We start from the raw sequence: 21133 nt of genomic DNA on the forward strand, positions 1-21133 counted from the left end.
TCCCGTGTCCGTTCGACTGCAACCACTAAGTTTCGAACAAGGTTCCAAAGTTCATGGTATTGCTTCCCAGAACTGTGTGGGGTAAAGTCTCGCTGCACGATGCATGTTAACTGTAGGACTCTTTCCCCTCCGGAGCTCCGGGGTGTAATTTGACTCTTGTACTGTGAATAACCAGGATTTGTGCTTTGAACTTGCACTGGTTAGGGACAGTTCTCAGTCGCAACTGGGACTTGGTCAATCAGCTTGTTGAGGATTAGCTCGTCGTTCCAACCAAGAAATCACCTCCTCTGGATCCTCAAAGAAAACTGCACGGCCCTCATGCTCCACCCTAAGACGGGCCGGGAAGAGCATGGAGTATTTATATTGCATATTCCGGAGCTTGCGTTTGGCTTCCGTAAAACTTTGACGACGACGTTGCACCTCTGCCGAGAAGTCCGGGAAAATGGCTACTTTAACGTTCCCAACTGGGATATTGCCTTTCTCCCTCGCCATTCTTAATGCAGTGTCCCGGTCCTTATAGTTAAGGAGTTTAGCTATAAACGTGCGAGGAGGAGCTCCCTGCGGGGGGGGTCTTGCTGGCATACGATGCGCCCGTTCTACCGCAAACATAGGAGAGAAGGCCTCTCTCCCATAGGTAGTGATCAGGAGTTGTTCCAAAAATGTAGTAGTGTCCTTACCCTCAGACCCCTCCGGCAGGCCTATCAGGCGTATATTGCATCTTCTCAGCCTATTCTCCATATCGTCTTGCTTCATAAGGAGTTGTTGTATTTGCCTTTGTACGCGGTCTGAGGATGTTTGTAGGGGTGGAATAGCATCCTCCACCTCGCTCAGTCTGGTCTCAGTCTCCTTCACTCTCTCCCTGAGCTTTTGGAAGTCCTGTCTGATAAGGGAAATATCCACCTTGACTTCTTCTATTTGTGCTGTGAGGGAGGTTCTACAAAAGTTAATTGCTTCAAGGAGTTTGTCGGTGTCGCCCGCAGTTCGTTCTCTCCCCCCAACTTTCTCAGTGGTTCCACCTTTCTCCATATCCTCCTTTTCTATTCGGCGGTACTGATCGAGTTTTGCTGCCGCTGCTTTTTGTGCTTTTGCTGGTGACATACTATGTAGGTCCTAGGGGACCCCCCAATAGTCTCCAAGCCTAAGTTAGCAAATGGACTAGCCTGTTGATTGGAGAGAGGTGTTGTCCAGAATTTTGTATACACCAAAATGCCCAGGGACAGAAGCTGCTTTTTCAGCGTAGGGATTTATAATGTCACCTCACCACCTGAGATGTTGTTTAGCTGAGGCTGTATCATATAGGGTACAAAAGTCCCAGGAGAGGTTATTTGGAGGAGGATAGCAGGGCCACAGTTCTTGTTCTAAGAACAGGCAGGAGTAGCTGGTGTGCCAAGATGGCCGCCGGTCCCCACATGCAGGGCTAGGCCGCAATTTAGGCCGAGTATGGGCGACGTTTTTCCCCGGGTCACTGCTAGCCACACAGACAATGTAAGGGGGGATTAAGGCAGTCCAGCTCCCTAGAGGAGTTGTTTAAGAGCAGGGTACCTGTGCCACACGGTTCTCCCGAGGCAGAGCCGGAATGAAGGAGTACCAAGATGGCCGCGGCCTCCGGTTGTAGGCCGAAGCCGCAGTCTTGCCTAGTTCCGGCCGCCGTGTGAGCCATCGCCGCTCCGTTCGGGCCTTCATGCGCCCGATCGCTCCAGAAATCAGCCCAGAGGTGTCCCAGGTGTCCCTGGGAGGTGGTCCAGCCAACAGGGCAGTACAAGCAGTCAGGATTAATAAATAAGAAGGAGTAATGGACGGAGCTCCTGGTACAAGCGTCCTACTCCATGCTGCGTCAGGCCACGCCCCCCTTCAACTCTATTTTTACTCGCTTTCTTTCTTTTTCCAACTGGGTAGCGCAGGAATACTTTTACTATAAAGGGGTGGGTATTATCTAGAGAAAAATGAGGTTCATACAATATTCATAACAGACCCTTCAGGTCAGTTATAGATTTTAAGAAAAAAAATAAGAAAATAAAGCGTGGGTCCCCATCAAACACCCATACCAGACCATTATTTGAGTTTGTAGCCTGACAGATGAGAAAAGGGAAGAATGATCATGTGCCCCCATCCCAAGCCATTTCTAGTCACATGTCCAAAGCCTGTTGACCCATTATGTAGAAGAAAGAAAAAAACACCAATCGCTAGCTGCTTCCCTGGAATCAAATGACAGCTCCGGTTCTTACTGCTAAAATGTAAACAAAGGGGCAAGGTCCCTGGATGACATTATTGAGCAAATATGGAAATAACTATATTTGGTAAATTACTTCATATGAATCCTTGTGGTGCCAATCAGTTAGCAAAGCATACCATTCACTTCTCTTAAAATGTGCATAAATTCTAACAATTAATTTCTCCTTTTAGTCTGTGAACTATACCACTGAAACAGGGCCACTGATGGGGGGGGGGGGGGGTGTACGGGCAGTCCTCCTGTACTGAGCCTGGACCCCATAAGTTTAGCAGGAGGGGCTGGTAGTCTTTAGAGAGACATAGCTAGATATCAAGATTGGTATTTAGATTTAGGTGCTGGTGAGAGGACTTGGTCCTCCCTATGCTAGGGACCACCGTCGATGATGGCTGCACTGATGTTTTAGGGATGAGGGGATCTCTGTACTTGGAGTGTGTGTGCTGCTCTGCTGTCTGACCCCACCCTGTAATGTCATCTTTGGAGCTCTGAGAAGCTCACTGACAAAGAATAACACTTTGCCCTACCCAGATCAGGAGGTTGGTGGCAGAGCTGGCTCTAGGGAGCCTGGCACTGAGCATGGTGTAGCCTGGAGATGAGTGCAAGAATCAGCATGCTGCCCATTTGGATACAGATTAATGTGTTGCATGAAGCACTGCTTGTTTTTTTTTTTTTTTTTTTATGGGGTAAGAATGATAATAATATACAACAACCCTTATCACTTTATGGCAAATGACAGATTAATTCTGATTGGCTGATCTGCCCTATTCAGTGTGAAAATGCAAGATGCTATAACCCATAGCAACTGCCCAGCAGGCTTCACAGCATGCATTACATATGCCTTACCACTGTACTTTGTATAGAACAAACACCTAGCCCTTTCATTCTGTACAGTAACTATTCCTGACCCAAATTTTCCCTTGCATTACTAAAGTTTTTTCATAAATTAATACATGGTAGCGCAAGCACCTTCCAATGCTTGCATACAAAATTACTTTTTTGTTCCTAAATAAGAACCCTTCTTACCTTAAAAAGTAGAAGTTGCAGTAAAGGAAAAAGTGACCAGATCCCTTTGTGGTCGCTACAAAGTAACCAGGAATAGACTCTGATCATCTTTACACTATTACAGTATCAGGTAGGCTGCAGAATTATGCAAGCAGAAGTTACAGTGTTTCCCCGAAAATAAGACCTACCCCGATTTTCGGGAAGGGCTGCAATATAAGCCCTACCCCGAAAATAAGCCCTAGTTTAAAGTGCTGGTGAAATACTAGAGTCCACTCTATTACAGTGTTATATAGTGTAGACTGTGTGTGTGTGTCTATGTGATCTAGTTGTGCCAAATACCTGTATAGCGCTGACCTCCCGCTGCTCTCATCTGCTCTCACGCTGCTCTGCTCTTCTGCAAGCTGTCAGCGGGGGATCCCAGGTCGCCCTCCCTGCGCATTCCTTAGAGCTGACAAGAGGTCTCCAGCGGGCCATGGAAGCGCCGAGTGGCGCTCAGCTGATGTCACACTGCTCTGCTCTTGTGCAAACTGTAATCGGGAGATCTCGGTCCCCACTCCCTCTGCATTCCTTAGAGCTGGGAAGAGGCCTCTGGCGGGCCATGGAAGCATCGAGCGGCGCTCAGCTGATGTCAGGCCTCCCTCTACAGTGCTTAAAGAAAGGAAGAGAGCTTCGGCGGGTTACAGATGTGCCCAGCACTAGAAGAAGGTATGTGGCACAATTGGATTGCAGATATATACATTTTGCAATATGTGGTGCTGTGGATTTTAGGAATTTACAAGCACTTTTACACAGTTCCACAGGGGATTTCTGACAGGCAGGGGGGAAAGAAGACAGCACATGGCATGATAACACCTACCCCGAAAATAAGCCCTAGTGTGTTTTTGGTTTCCAAAATTAATATAAGACCCGGGCTTATTTTCGGAGAAACACGGTATCTTTGGGCAAAATCTTACTCCCTGGGTTCTTACTGCATCTCTCAAAATACCCCATTGGCACAAGCAATGTTTAATACATTTCCCTTTATACTTTTCTTTTTTCACGCTTTTTGACACTACAGTGGATACTGAACAGGCGAAAGAGTCCATTGCTCCTCAAATAAGGGGCAATTTCAGCAAATTAGGTCTGAAAAAACATAAATCTTTCAGATAATCTGCCTATATATACTGTATATGTAGATGTACACATGAAATTAAATTAAATCTGCACCAAAAGCATATTTAATCATTTTAATAATTCCCAAAAACAAAATAGTATATACAAAACCACCAAGAACGTGTGAATTAGAAAAGATGAGGATCAGGAAACACTGTATAAAAATATATATAAAATAAATATTTAAATATCTGAACTGTGAAGCACAGACATTCTAATTAATACTATGTAAACGGGGGGACTTGTTCTTCACTGTAAATCTGGCATGAAGTTCTACATTTCAGAGTTAAGTAAAGTTTAATAGGTTCATATATATACAATAATACAAAGTTATTTCACACTTTGGAAAAACAGGATTTGCTCGTAAGGAACCTCCACCCTCAACCCTCACTAAAAATAAATGTGTGCATATGGGAATGGGCAGGTCTGTATTTTAATTTGCAGAAATATTAAATAAGACCACTGATAACTAGAGAGTGATCTCAGTATACATGCCAAGTGTAGCAGATGGACTTGATAAGGCAGTATAGCGTGCAGTGACTATGCAAAGTGTAGTAATCCATATGATTCTGTATTATGTAGTACTGGTATTTGCACATAGTCACTGCACTTTATTCCCCTAATATGTTGAATATCTATATACTGTATGAAGCTGTTAAAGTAGATGTCAGGCCAAAAGTTTGGGTTTTTTTTTTTTATTATTGTTTTGGCTAGAGTGGAAGATAATCCAAACCACTATTTTTTGTTGCGTATTCTGCCTCAGTTGGTAATATTTTCCCTCACTTCTTGTCCCAATTGGTACCAGGCAGTGGGATAGGACATGACTGCAATTCTTCTCTTGGTATTACAGGTATTAATTCAAATTTGGCAGTGCTTCAAACCCTTCTCGTCCTTTCTAAAAAGTGCTTTGTTTTTAAATTCCAGCTGTCACCATTGCATATATTTTCCATCACTTCTATCCCAGATGACTTTAATCACCAATACAGGTAGTAAGAGAAATCTTGCAAACAGAGATATAGATAGAAATAAAAACCAGGCTGGGGTTCTAACCTTTCTCTAACCTATCAAAAACGGAAAAAGGATGTTTTGATTAGACATCCGGTTTACATATTGCACTATAAATAACTGAGCATCCATGAGCAGCTTTACAAGCAGCATTTAAAAAATCAGGAAACATATTGGTCCATAAAGCATCCCATGTAGTAGTCAGGCAGATCTCAGTACACCTTCAGATCCCAACGCTGAGTAGGTCTATCTTCCGACACCTCCCACACCACAACATGTTTAGAGTCATAGCCATGGCCACCTGTGAAATCAGCAACATAATTTACATTGTTAGTTTTGGTTACCACACTATCAAGCGTACAGTATGTGCAGATATTTATTTCAAGTGAAAATCTAAACAAATTTAAAAAAATTTTTACATGCTGTGAAAGGTTTGTATTGCCTTGTCCCTGTTAGGGACATTCCACTCAATCCTTGTTTCAGTAATAACATAGGCGGTGAGGAAAAGGGGGCAGGTGGATAAGAACCTAAGAAAGGTTCAAGTGTTGGCTGCAGTTTCATTTCAGTTACAATTAAAGAACAATAACGGGGAAAAAAAAAAGAACAATAACGGATTACAAACTCCAGTTTCCATGCCAATCACATTTTAAAATGCATTCGTTTAGAGTAGCAAGAACAGTAAATAAGAATTGTTTATTGGTTGTTATTGATTGCAGCCCTTAAAATACTGATCAATACTGCATTAAGGAAGAACGCTTGATGCAGCTAAGAAGCAATACACATCTGCATGGCCATGCTGAAATATATGGACAAGTAAGTAGGAGAAGCTAAGGTTGATTGCTCACAAATTCATAGCTGAAGTAAGTTTTTGTGGTGTAAAGATTTCTGGAATGCAGCCTCTGTGTTTGCATGCAAAATTCAAACTGTGTCTTTTAGAGCACATAGCGGCAATATAGTGCAGAGCAAGCCTAAAAAAAGCAAGAGATGGCAGGTTTATCTATTTTTGTAGGATTCAGAGTGGCACAGAGGGGGCAAGAAACACATCTATACATTTTTTATCTCAATAATTGCTAGAACCTTGTGGACAAGGAAACAGTGAGTGTTTTCACACAAAAAGCATTGTTGCTCATCTGAAACTGCAGTGGGAGTTTTTTAAGAGAAAATTTTGGGTTCTGTTTGCAATATAGGTAAAAAATTAAAATGTCTTCAATTCGCTGTGGTCAATAATTTGTCTCCATTTATCCCAGTGAGTGCATTTATAGAAATCAAAATCGTATTTTGTTCCAAATTTGGTCAAGCTTTAAAAAAACAAACATACCCCACACACACAAAAAAAAAAATACGAGATTATCAAAGCATGTAAAACACAGCTTAGAATTTAATATCAGAATAACAGAATACAAAATGTAAGAGGGCATTAACAGGCTATTAAAATGTCACTTTCATTTATTCTCCCAAAGAACCAAGCGCATATAGCACTTGGTCCCATTCAATTCCACCCCTCAGTTGCTAAGCAGTGGAGTCAGACAGCTATATGCTCTTGGTCCCCTTGGGAATTAGATAAAACTGTAATTTTTGGGGGGAAGTTCTTCTTTAAACTTTAAGATTTTGAACATTTCATTTAATAAATTAGGTGAAAAAAGTAGACGCAAGGTATGAGGAAATGGATCTCCTATGACATTGAGTATTTTCAATCAGGACTGTGCATACCTGCAGTAGCTTTCAGTGCCACTGCTCTGCTCAAATGCCAGATGATTCTGACAGGGCAATAAATAGGCACTTTTTGGTAGTTCACAAAAAGTCTATCAGTGAGGCTGCCCACCATAGTAATGGGCCAATAGGCCTGTATTGGAGAGGTGGCACCACTATAAAGTGTCTGAGTCTTGCCCTAAGCAGAACTGCCTTGGGTTTAAGCAAAGCTGGGGGACTAAAAGCCGCTGCAGGCATGTACAGCCACTTCTAGGTTGATCTACTTACCTACTGGAAGCTTTTCTTGCTTGGTAAAGTGATAGAAAAACCATATGTTTTGAAGATTAATTTTATTTATGTTAATATAAAGAATCAACTGACCTGAGAGAAAAATATTTTTAAAATCCTGTGGTAATTGCTCACCTTTTATGTCAAGACACAAGCCTTTGAACAAACAACTAACAATATAGCCAGAGTCTTCCAAGTTCCAGGTTTGTACTGGTTTGCGCTCCTCAGACCAGAGAACCACCTTTGTCCCTTGGTTAGCAAGACCAACTACTTGGAGACTCATCTGAGGAACCAGCTGCAAAGAGACACCAACTTCAAGTTTGAATCAAATATAAACAGTTAAAAAATATAAAGGATCTAAACAGCGTTTTTTTTTGGAAATTTCTGTGGCTTGACACTGAACTGAGATTGTGTATTAAAATACTCTACTACCGAGAGGCTAAATGAGCACTCATTTTATAATTATCAATGTAATACAAGCCATGTATGATTGCTGAATAAGTAGAAAATTAATAGAACTGTCCAGTTCATTTCAATATATGATCTTTGGTACCTCACTTGATATGATTTGAAAACTTTACATTCTATTTCAAATAAATGATGAGCCACAGCAGCTAAAACCTTAGATGCTTATTCACCTGCAATAATTTTAAGCAGTATAAAAAACATAAGAAGGTGTCAAATTGGCACTTATGGCTGTATAATTGTGGACCTACTAAGTCAACTGCAGGTAGGTGGAGGTGAGCAAGTGATCCCCTGGGGCACAGGGTTTAAGATCCAGACAGTTTTCACCAAAGCTCCTGATGGGGCAGATGGGCTTTGCTGCATGCTGGTGCCAGGTTATGACCCCAGGTTCACCCTTTTCAAAGCGCAAGGACAAAGCCATGGGACCAGATATGAAAATGGAGCAGAAGAGCTGGCAGAGCCAAAGTGAGCAAAGACGATAAGAAAATCCAGGAACCAGGCCAAAGGTTAGGGTAGTAGGCAGACAAGCAAATCCAGAGAAAAAGCCGAGATTGTTACACATGAAGTCAGTTCAATAAAGAAACAGGCAGGAGGTACGTGCACAGGGATCACGGAGAATGCGAGGAACCCAACACATAAGAGTCACAGGAATCACAGGAGAGAATAGGATCACAGGAGGTCAGGAATTAGGAACATTGACTGGTGCTGGAACACAGACTGGAGCCAGGACCACAGACTGAAGCAAGGAACAGGTGACCTAGGGCTAGGTATAACCTATTGCTCAGACAATGTGAGTTGATCTGAGCATAACTTGAATAATGAGGAGGATTGGGAGGATGGGCAAAAAGTGGTCATGAAGCAATATATATAATAATCAGCAGGTGAGATGGGCAAGGCCCATAACTACAAGCTCTGTGCAGCACAGGTTACAGTTCTGCAGCTGATCTGTGGCAAATATCTTTCCTCATAGCATGTTTTACACTAACCTGATTTTTGATGCGTCCATCCTCATAAAACCAGAGATTACAACACCCCTCCTGTGGCTCAGAGAGATGAACACGAGCAGCTTTAACATCTTCTGTTGGCTCCAGAACACATAAGAACAGACCCAGGACACGATTCTGTAGTCGGAAATACACCCTCCTCTGGAGCAATGGTACAAAATATAATTAATACAGGTTTTCAACCTGATATCTTTCATTTTATGTTCCCTCTAGAGAACGATCTTTGTGTTTGTAAAGATCTCACCTGTCTAATAGGACATAGTGATCCAATTCTCTGGAGGCCACTATAAAGCAACCAGTTTGGGATTTGAGTGTGCCCCAGTAACCACTGTCTTCCCCGGAAATCACTGTGTTCATATAGCACCCATCTGGAATAATAAAGAAAGACAGGGAAATAAAACATTATATACATTATAACGAGGTAGATGGGAAATAACAACTGGTTCAAGTTATACTATATGACCAAAAGTTTGTGGACATCTAACGATCACATCAATATAATTTTTAATGGAAATCCCATTTCAATGCCATTGCCAATCACAATTACCATGAATTTCCCCCACCCTTTGTGAATATAACAACCTCCACTGTTTTGGGATGGCTTTCCAACAAATTTTGAAATGTGGATGAAAATGAGTGCCCACATCAGGCCAAAAGCGCATTTGTGAGATGAGATCATTCATTGATGTTGCAAACGGTGTTCAGTAGAACTGAGGTCAGGGTCTGTCGAGCTCCTCAACTTAAAAATCAGTAAACCATGTCCTTATTGCCATGGCTTTCTGTACAGTCACAATAAAACAGAAAAGGGCATTTGCCCAGCTATTATGATAAGGATTGAAGCACACAAAGATAGAACAGTAGGGTGGGCCAGCATAAGGACAATAATGGCATTCGTGCTTTTCACTAATATTTTTCTGCTGTAGTTTTACAGAAAGTTTTCTGCATGTAACATACATGATTTTGCATAAAAACTATTTACTTATGAACAATCCCTACGAAAAGACACAGTTGCATAAAAAGGTAACAAGAAAAAGCAGAATATGAATAATTTAAGCTTTCGTTGTCCCATGACTTACAGTCCACTTTTTACTTTAATGGACAGTACATGGTTATTGTATCCTTCTCCCTGTAGACTCCGAACTTCTCCAGTGAAATTCAGCTCCTTCCCCCCAAATCTCTCCAGACCGTGTAAAGAGATAGAGGGAAAAGAGAAATACTGTAAAAAAGAAAAAAAGATCCAAACATCATTAATGAATTCACATTTACCTAAAAAAACATACCGTAAGCTCCTTTCTTGTTAATGTGAACCTTTCTTAATTTCAAAATGAAAGCTGAAACTATACACTAGTCCAGCTTGGACAAAAGTAAGTATGTATGAGCCATACCTGTAAAAATTGCCTAAGCCCTGGTTCACACCGGTGCTGCGCAATTTCAAAGCCACACATCAGTGCGATTTGCACTGCTGATTTCATTGCGGCTTCATTTAACAGAAGTCTATGCAAGTCGCAATGAAATCGGTAAAAAGTAGTGCACGAACCTTTTTCATAATTGCTGTGACATGAGTCATGGCGATATGAACGGTTCCATTGGCAGCAATGGGGTGCAACTTGTCATGTGATTTGAAACTGTCAAGTCGCATGACGAGTTGCACCGCTGTGAACAGGGGCGAAACGTCCACTGTAAAAGGAAACATCCTGTCCAAGAGAAGACACTACAAAATGTTTTTTAATATTTTTATGAGTCAGAAAAGGTTCTGTGGCTAGCTCAGATGCATTGTCACATTGTAACTATGGTCTGCCTGTGCAAATCCAATTGGAACCCCTTCCCCCAAAGCTGTTAAAAGTGCCCATATTTTATTTTGTCCTATTACCTTCTACCTGTGTCTTTGGTGTCACAGAAGCATGAAGTACTCAAAAGAAAACATTAAATATAATCATGCTATATCATGGTACTAACTTATTAAATTGTTTATGCATTTGTATGTTCCAGCGCACTCCAAACAGATATAGGCCAAAAAGCATAAGCATGTGCTATAGTGAAACGAGGGATGGTGCCATCACACAAACCATGAGAGTAAACACCTTCACATTTCTTTGTGTTCATTTTTATACATTAAAATCAGCATACTATAGCAAAAATCAAAGTCACTACTGCCTTAAGGGGGGGTCCTCAGTGGCCCCAAAATTTTGCTTTGTATTGGTCGAATAAATATCCTGTCCCTAATTTTCTATAAAGATGTGCTGGTGACACCTCATTTTTTATTATATAAAAATGAACATAAAGAAATTTGAATCGAGCAAAAAGGAAATTCCCCTATTGGTGGACTTTAAAGGCACGTATATATAAATATAAGAGAAGATTTGTAATATATAGAAAAAGCATTTATTCATATCAAAGACATTTCTTTAAAAAAAAAATATATCAACAACAATGTGACTATAGCGAACAATAAAAGGAATGCGGTTGTGCATATATACATATGTTGGACATTGATATCAATATATTTGCACCCGACGCGTTTCGGAGAGAATTGAGCCTCCTTCTTCAGGGGTGGGTGTGGGTTAGATCAAGGATTTATTGGTAATATGTAGCTTGATTTCGCATTCCAAACACAAAGTTAAAAACAGAAACGCAGGCACTGTCAGCCCAAACGGTGTGCTTCTTCCAATTGCGATCAATACGGGTTTGTAATCATACCCAAGGTATTAGTGTTGCATGTGTATCAACAGATGACTAAGTAGGGGGTATGTGGATAGATTTACTTCCTCATATACTAGAGGAAAAAGTCTGTAAAACTGGGGCATAGATAGGTGTTGGATCTGAGGTTCCACTGAGGCCAGATGCGAGTCCTAATCCCGCCAATGTAGGAAATTCAAAAAAGAGTCGGGGGAGTGGTTGGTATATATTATATGTACCAGGTGGTCTTAGTATGGTGTATCCTTTTTGACATCAGCCCAGACCGACAGCGTCCTGCAGACAAGAGCGCTCTTGTCTGCAGGACGCTGTCGGTCTGGGCTGATGTCAAAAAGGATACACCATACTAAGACCACCTGGTACATATAATATATACCAACCACTCCCCCGACTCTTTTTTGAATTTCCTACATTGGCGGGATTAGGACTCGCATCTGGCCTCAGTGGAACCTCAGATCCAACACCTATCTATGCCCCAGTTTTACGGGCTTTTTCCTCTAGTATATGAGTAAGTAAATCTATCCACATACCCCCTACTTAGTCATCTGTTGATACACATGCAACACTAATACCTTGGGTATGATTACAAACCCGTATTGATCGCAATTGGAAGAAGCACACCGTTTGGGCTGACAGTGCCTGCGTTTCTGTTTTTAACTTTGTGTTTGGAATGCGAAATCAAGCTACATATTACCAATAAATCCTTGATCTAACTCACACCCACCCCTGAAGAAGGAGGCTCAATTCTCTCCGAAACGCGTCGGATGCAAATATATTGGTATCAATGTCCAACATATGTATATATGCACAACCGCATTCCTTTTATTGTTCGCTATAGTCACATTGTTGTTGATATATTTTTTTTTTAAAGAAATGTCTTTGATATGAATAAATGCTTTTTCTATATACTACAAATCTTCTCTTATATTTATATATACGTGCCTTTAAAGTCCACCAATAGGGGAATTTCCTTTTTGCTCGATGATTTAATTATTGGACGTGGCACACTTTGCAGTTAAGAAGCCGACTAATAATTTTTGTTATAAAGAAATTTGAAAGTATTTCCAATTACAAAAAAAAAAAAAAAATCGGATTTCAAATATTACATTAGAAGTGCAGATTAAAAAAAAATGCAAATAGTCACTTGCCTATTTCACCTTTCATATAGTCGAGAAAAAAGTCACTTATAACAGCAGAGCACCCATAGACAGCTACGTGGTTCAATGCACCTTCTACATTAGGAGAATTAAATATCCAAATTAAGTGGTAATTTATTTTCAATAGAACAGAGACCTAAAACTTGTGTGGAGCTCTTATGTACATACATTACAAGCTTTAATTGTAAATTGCAAACTCATTAACTATATTGCAGCTTTGTATGGCTGCATTTGTGGATAGCTTACTGATTTTTTTTGACCATGTTAGGATGGAATGCTCATTATCATCGATAGGTGTGAAATTCCTTTTAATATGTAACTAAACCTTGAAAAAAGTATAGCATGAAGCAATGAATGTAGTGTTATCTCTCTATGAAATTCTTGGAATGCGGTTTTGACGTTGGTAGTATTTTGATATGTTTTAAAATGCCAAGTTTACCTTTTCAGGCAGAATGTCACTTTTCATAATACATAGAAGCCTTTTTTAATGTCTTTTCTGCCCAAGCCATCCCAGTGTGCCTATCTCTCACTTTCCTAGCCCATGGCAGCCTTAAATCTGCACCTCTCGTTTTAAAATTTAAAACGATGCATCTTAGCCCTGATTTCCTGTAACCTCACGTGACCATCCACTGTCTTACTGCACCACGGAATAGGGTGTGTTTTGCCTTTCTGGACCATACCTCCCTTATTCCCCTTTCTGTACCACCTTTTATATTTCTGCCCACTTTTCTATTTCCCCATTTATGCAAGCACATGGGAGGGAGTGGGCAAAGACACCCAGGTGTCATTGTTCTTGTAATTCAGTTTTAAGGAGAGCAAGGGGGTTCATGTTTTCATGTAAATATAGAAATAAATAATGTGTGGGAAGCTTTAAGAATCATCATGAGAAGTTAGCAATAGAGTAATTAATATGAGTATTTTTTCTAAAAAAAAATACTCTGCTTGCATTCTAGTCAGTATCATTAATGCCGCGTACACCCGAGCGGACTTTTCGACCGGACTGGTCCGACGGTCTATCCGACGGACTTTCGGCAGACTTCCGACGGACTTTCCGAACAAACGGACTTGCCTACACACGATCACACCAAAGTCCGACGGATTCGTACGTGATGACGTACGACCGGACTAAAATAAGGAAGTTGATAGCCAGTAGCCAATAGCTGCCCTAGTGTCGGTTTTCATCCGTCAGACTAGCATACAGACGGGCGGATTTTTCGATAGGAACTGGGTCCGGCAGAGTTCTAACATAAAGATTTGAAACATGTTCCAAATCTAAAGTCCATCAGATTTTCGACCGAAAAAGTCCGCTGCAGGTCCGATGAAGCCCACACGCGAACTGTTCGCCGAACTCGGTCCGTCGGATCAGTCTGATCGAAAAGTCCACCCGTGTGTACACAGCATAAGAAATACATTTTCATTGATGACAATTGGAGTTCTACTCAAACCAATAAGTGTGTTTGCATTTTTGGCAATGAGTTCCCCTGTGCATCCAGAGGGAGACAGAGCTGTACAGAGGGCTGGGTTCACACCACGATTTATGCATTCCTGATGTGTGACTCTACACTAAATGACAATGGAGGGCATGTTATCATGCAGTCAGGGGCATAACGTAAAATACATCAGCATTGGAGCAGTGGGCAGAGAATGTAGAGGTGGGCAGGAGCCACCCCCTGGAGTGGTGGGCATGTTTTCTGGAGCAGGAGAGCAGTTGGTGGGGTGGGGGAACTAAGACCCCCTTCACACTGGGGCGGTGCGCTAGTTTTAGAGGTGCTTTTTGGCCGGTAGAAAGGGTTAATAGCGCAGAGGAAAGGGTTAATAGCGCCCGTGTTACAGCGCTGCCATAGTGCTTTGCAGACGCTTTGGCAGCGCTGCCCATTCATTTCAATGGGCAGGGTGTTTTGGGAGCGGCGTATACAACGCTCCCGCACCGTCCCAAAGATGCTGCTTGCAGGACTTTTCTTCCTGTCCTGCAAAAGCACCACCCCAGTGTGAAAGTACTCTGGCTTTCACACTGGGGAGGCTTGAGAGGCACTTTTCCAGGTGCTATTTTTAGCGCTAAAACGTCTAAAAAGCGCCCCAGTGTGAAAGGGAACTAACAGTTTTTACGTCTTGCAAGACAGATACAAGGAAGTTATGGAGGAGTTTTCTATAGAAGAACCTGGTGGCTGAGGTGAATCCTGCCCTAGAACATAGGGAAAGCTTTTTCATTTCTGCAAGGCAGGAACATTATTAATATATTGGTAAATAGACAAATTGCACTTTAAAAAAAAGTGAACTTAGCCTTTAACCACTAGCCGACCAGCCGCCGCAGTTATACAGCGGCAGGTTGGCTCAGCTGGGCAAATCACTGTAGCTGTACGTTGCTCCTTTAAGAGGACACAGCAAGCGCGCGAACACTGCCGCATGTCCCCGGAGCTGATGCGCATGCCCAGGCGGGAGCTATGACCACCAGGCAACCTCGATCGCTCGTGACAGAGCGAGAACCGGGATCTGTGTGTGTAAACACACAAATCCCAGTTCTGTCGGGGAGAGGAAACAGATTGTGTGTTCATACTATGTATGAACACTGATCTCTCTCCTCCCCTAGTCAGTCCCATCCCCCCTACAGTTAGAACACACCTAGGGAACACAGTTAATACCTTGATCGCCCCTTAGTGTTCAACCCCTTCCCTGCCAGTGACATTTATACAGTAATCAGTGCATTTTTATAGCACTGATCACTGTATAAATGACAATGGTCCCAAAAGTGTCCAATGTGTCAGCCGCAATGTCACAGTCACGATAAAAATCACAGATCGCCGCCATTACTAATAAAAAAAATAAAATAATAAAAATGCCATAAATCTTTCCCTTATTTTGTAGACGCTATAACTTTCGCGCAAACCAATCAATATACGCTTATTGCGATTTTTTTTTACCAAAAATATGTAGAAAAATACATATCGGCCTAAACTTAGAAAGAAATTAGCTTTTTTATATATTTTTTGGGGATATTTATTATAGCAAAAAGTACAAAATATTGCTTTTTTAAAAAAAATTTACCCCCTTTTTTTGTTTATAGCGCAAAAAAAGAAAGCTCTATTTGTGGGAAAAAAAAGGACGTCAAATTTGTTTGGGTGCAATGTCGCAATTGTCAGTTAAAACTATGCAGTGCCTAATCGCAAAAAGTGCTCTGGTCGGGAAGGGGGTAAATCCTTCCGGGGCTGAAGTGGTTAATAAGTGCATGGCCAACTTTACAGTATGAATTATGGGTGTCAGACAGAACAGTAAGTGAAGAGAAATCTCCCTTACGGAGACTCATACAGAAATATATTTCTAGGACAGCTAAGAAGGGTAAAATCTTCTGTAATGTCTTTATTGCTGACCATTGCCCAAGATTTCCCCTAACCTCAAATGACAAGTGACAGAAAGAGTGGACAATGAGGAGGGGTGGGTCTGCTCAGTGGTGACACAGGCCATAACTGTACCCTATGCTATACAAAACTAAAAATAATAACATTTCTTTGTACAATCAGATAAGGCAGGACCAAAAACAAAAACCCATTCATGAACAGCAGAGTAGAAATGAGTAGTATACATACAAGAGGAATCCTCTTGAGGGAGCTTATCGTGCTAAAGCCCTGAAAGCCCATGGCGGTTCTTGTAGGGTAATCCCCCTCAGACAGTATGTATTGCTCTCCGCGATAGTTTTCGCCTTCATACAAGCTCCAGCTGTGGGGAGAATGAAGAAAACCATGGTTCACTTATTGTTTTTATATTTATTTAAAATTGCCCTTCATACTAATATGAAAAAGGGATAATTCATAGCACATGCTAAATATAAAAAATAATAATATTCTACTGCACATTATTACTATATAATATATTACTTTCATGTAACTGTTGACAGAGCTAAATCTCTTGTGAACAGAGCAATATCTACTAAAAGAAGATGCAGAGGCATGTAAACCTGTATTGCTGTAGGCCTTATATTTGTATCTGTAAGCATTCTATTTTAGAACACAAATGATTAACTGACTCTCATCCACATTCCGATACACACTCACACATATGCACACATATTGCTGGTATATTCTCTTGTACCATTAAAGAATATGTATACCCAACATTTCATATTCCCAACATGTGCCTGCTGTACCATGCACTTTTTTGAGAAAGCATCCTGTTCTATTTGTTTCGCTTCCTTTATGTGAAATGCCTAGTGTTCCTGCCAGTCCCTCTGCTTTCCTATCAAAAACTGACCACACTAAGCAGAAGAGCACAGCGTGGTCAGTTCTCTAGCTAGGCTGGGAACTCAGTGTGCGTTCCTCTAATGATCAGACTTTTCTTGAGACACACCCACTGCACGGCCTTTCACTGGGAGGATAAGTGTGCTGCTTTTTCTCCTCTCCCAGCTCTCCATGCAGCTGGGAACAGAGGTTATGTGATCACTTATAGAAAAGGGCAAAAAGGTATTTATAAATGTTTTTTTTATATATACCTATCCATCTACAGTTTATATAGATATATATCTAATCTCCATGCAGGGTGCTGGATGCATGGATTTCAATGTTGTTTTGTTTTTTTAAGCACATGATAAGAGCCTGAGGCTCTAAATTGGCTTCAATAAAAGGTAGGCTTGGGGCGCAGAGCACTACGCCCTGAGCCCACCCAGTTATATGACATTAGCAAATTAATATTCGCTAATGTCCTTCTGCTTCTTCTCCTGGCCAATCAGGAAGCGGGTCCTGAGACCCGATTGGCCAGGGAGTCTTAGGGGTGGCCGATTGAGCAAGTGGCGAGGGGTGGTGTGCAGTGCGAGTGCCACCCCCCTCCCACAATATTGAGCACTAGCTGCCACTGTATATATATACTGTATATACAGTATATCACAAAAGTGAGTACACCCCTCACTTTTTGTAAATATTTTATTATATCTTTTCTTGTGACAACACTGAAGAAATTACACTTTGCTACAATGTAAAGTAGTGAGTGTACAGCTTGTATAACAGTGTCAATTTGCTGTCCCCTCAAAATAACTCAATACACAGCCATTAATGTCTAAACCGCTGGCAACAAAAGCTAAGTACACCCCTAAATGAAAATGTCCAAATTGGGCCCAATTAGCCATTTTCCCTCCCCGGTGTCATGTGACTCGTTAGTGTTACAAGGTCTCAGGTGTGAATGGGGAGCAGGTGTGTTAAATGTGGTGTTATCGCTCTCACTCTCTCATACTGATCACTAGAAGTTCAACATGGCACCTCATGGCAAAGAACTCTCTGAGGATCTGAAAAAAAGAATTGTTGCTCTACATGAAGGTGGTCTAGGCTATAAGAAGATTGCCAAGACCCTGAAACTGAGCTGCAGCATGGTGGACAAGACCATACAGCAGTTTAACAGGACAGGTTCCACTCAGAAGAGGCCTTGCCATGGTCGACCAAAAAAGTTGAGTGCACATGCTCAGCGTCATATCCAGAGGTTGTCTTTGGGAAATAGATGTATGAGTGCTGCCAGCATTGCTGCAGAGGTTGAAGGGGTGGGGGGTCAGCCTCTCAGTGCTCAGACAATACGCCGCACACTGTATCAAATTGGTCTCCGTGGCTGTCGTCCCAGAAGGAAGCCTCTTCTAAAGATGATGCACAAGAAAGCCCGCAAACAGTTTGCTGAAGACAAGCAGATTAAGGACACGGATTACTGGAACCATGTCCTGTGGTCTGATGAGACCAAGATAAACTTATTTGGTTCAGATGGTGTCAAGCGCGTGTGGCGGCAACCAGGTGAGGAGTACAAAGACCAGTGTGTTACAGTCAAGCATGGTCGTGAGAGTGTAATGATCTGGGGCTTCATGAGTGCTGCCGGCACTGGGGAGCTACAGTTCATTGAGGGAATCATGAATGCCAACATGTACTCTGACATACTGAAGCAGAGCATGATCCCCTCCCATTGGAGACGGGCCGCTGGGCAGTATTCCAACATGATAATGACTCCAAACACACCTCCAAGACGACCACTGCCTTGCTAAAGAAGCTGAGGGTAAAGGTGATGGACTGGCCAAGCATGTCTCCAGACCTAAACCCTATTGAGCATCTGTGGGGCATCTGCAAATGGAAGGAGGAGGAGTGCAAGGTCTCTAACATCCACCAGCTCCGTGATGTCATCATGGAATAGTGGAAGAGGACTCCAGTGGCAACCTGTGAAGCTCTGGTGAACTCCATGCCCAAGAAAGTTAAGGCAGTGCTGGGAAATAATGGACAATTATCCAATGTCCAATTTGGACATTTTCACTTAGGGGTGTACTCACTTTTGTTGCCAGCGATTTAGACATTAATGGCTGTGTGTTGAGTTATTTTGAGGGGACAGCAAATTTACACTGTTATACAAGCTGTACACTCACTACTTTACATTGTAGCAAAGTGTTATTTCTTCAGTGTTGTCACATGAAAAGATATAATAAAATATTTACAAAAATGAGAGGGGTGTACTCACTTTTGTGAGATACTGTATATATATATATATATATATATATATATATATATATATATATTTTATATCTATACACAAATGTTTTGTCTTTCATTGCTATTTTAAACTGAATGAGTTGTTTTAGGGTTTACAATCACTTTGTTTATGTACTTGTCACAATTACTGGGAATAATATAAATACCTACAATATTGAAAACTGATACGATGAGTGTGGTTGTCAAGTTGACAAGCACTCAAATACACTCCGCTTTCCATTTAGATGTCAAAATGAATATTGACAGCGTTTATTAACCGTGTATGCCAAGAACAATGCTGATATGAAAATAAGCTAAACCAGATACCTGAAATTATTTGTCTGCGCCTCCCCCGTTTAAAATAGCGTAGGTACAAACAAACGTGATGTATTAATTATAGTTGGAGTCTGGTGGGCTCAGTTATCCATTGACCATTTATACCTCTTGTGAGTTCCAGCAACAAGATATCCTATTCCAATCTTCCTTCTGCAATCTCCATAATATAAATGTTCTAGAACCCAACAGGAACCCTGATTATTTGTTATGGAAAGAGCTGTTATATCTGATTATGTTATATGGTTAATCTAGATAAAAACATATCTTCTTTCATTAAATGCTTAACTCTGTTCCTCTTTTAAATGCTCACTCCAGAAACACGAGTTGGATGGAAACATTAATTTCTATCACACAGTTTAGATATTTCTTTAAGGTGTGGCAAAGTTATGTGGTTGTATACAGAGAGTTTGATGTTTATATATATATATATATATATATATATATATATATATATATATATATATATATATGTACATTATGTGGTAAGAATACTGCGCAAGCAATATGAAATAGAATGTGTACAGGTGCACAACACTTTGACCTATATACGACATGTACAGTTTGTTCAGAAGAAACTTCAAAGTTGATTTGCATGTGCTTTAGGGAGTTGGAAAGTCATGGTCTAACACAGAGAAGACTTTTACTACACAAGAAGAAGACCGATGGAAGCTAAAAGGTGTAATCAGGGAACACTATAGAGGAAGCTGCCCAAAGTGCAAGAAAAGGAGTAGAATTTATCAATAAACAAAATGTCTAGGAAGCAGGTGGCCTACAATTAATGCCGCTTACACACGAGCGGACTTTTCATCCGGACTGGTCCGACGGTCTATCCGATGAACTTTCGGCGGACTTCCGACGGACTTTCTGAACAAACGGACTTGCCTACACACCAAAGTCCAACGGATTCGTACGTGATGACGTACGACCGGACTAAAATAAGGAAGTTGATAGCCAGTAGCCAATAGCTGCCCTAGCGTAGGTTTTCGTCCGTCGGACTAGCATGCAGACGAGCGGACTTTTTCGACCGGACTTGAGTCCGTCGGAAAAATTTGAAACATGTTCCAAATCTAAAGTTCGTCAGATTTTCGACCAAAAAAGTCCACTGCAGGTCCGATGAAGCCCACACACGGTCGAATTGTCCGCCGGACTCGGTCCGTCGGACCAGTCCGGTCGAAAAGTTCACTCGCGTGTACGCGATATAACTAAGGCTGGTCATAGATGGATAAGTTTTCTTTGTTCATCTAGTGGGCTGAACGAAAAAAAAAATGTAACAGGTTCCTCCATCCACACAATCAAGGTGGACAGAGGAATCTTCCTCGCTGAGACATTGTATTTAGACATGTCTGAATACACTGATCAGCAGTAGCACTGCAGCCGCTGATAGACAAAAATTTCTTAACAAGCCAGTTTGACAGAAGTTGGTCTTAAGCCTATGTACACACTAACAGGGGGATTTCATACTTTGGGAGCGATTTCAGAGACATCTGTGTGGGTTGCTGAACAGATATCTATACAAATCGCACCCCGAAGTCATCAAAAGTAGTGCAGGAACTACTTTTGGGAATCAGTGCCGCACCGATTCGGACAGTGCCATTGCCGGCAATAGCCACTGATTTGGCATGCAATTTGACATGTCAA

General features: G+C 41.5%; 1 protein-coding gene across 2 annotated transcripts in view; it reads right to left on the bottom strand.

The window, feature by feature from the left end:
- Window positions 1-4659: 4659 nt before the first annotated feature.
- CRYBG2 (crystallin beta-gamma domain containing 2) overlaps window positions 4660-21133 on the bottom strand; it is a 239870-nt gene continuing 223396 nt past the window's right edge. For both annotated transcript variants that reach the window (XM_073616145.1, XM_073616146.1), the window contains 6 exons: window positions 16265-16394; window positions 9909-10048; window positions 9077-9200; window positions 8815-8973; window positions 7499-7658; window positions 4660-5687 (listed from right to left, as the gene is read on the bottom strand). In XM_073616145.1, coding sequence (XP_073472246.1) covers window positions 5599-5687; window positions 7499-7658; window positions 8815-8973; window positions 9077-9200; window positions 9909-10048; window positions 16265-16394 — 802 coding nt within the window. In that variant the 3' untranslated portion in view covers window positions 4660-5598. The remainder of the gene's footprint in view (window positions 5688-7498; window positions 7659-8814; window positions 8974-9076; window positions 9201-9908; window positions 10049-16264; window positions 16395-21133) is intronic.

Source organism: Aquarana catesbeiana, linkage group LG02 (assembly GCF_042186555.1).
Source record: "Aquarana catesbeiana isolate 2022-GZ linkage group LG02, ASM4218655v1, whole genome shotgun sequence".
NCBI classification, from domain to species: Eukaryota; Metazoa; Chordata; class Amphibia; order Anura; family Ranidae; genus Aquarana; species Aquarana catesbeiana.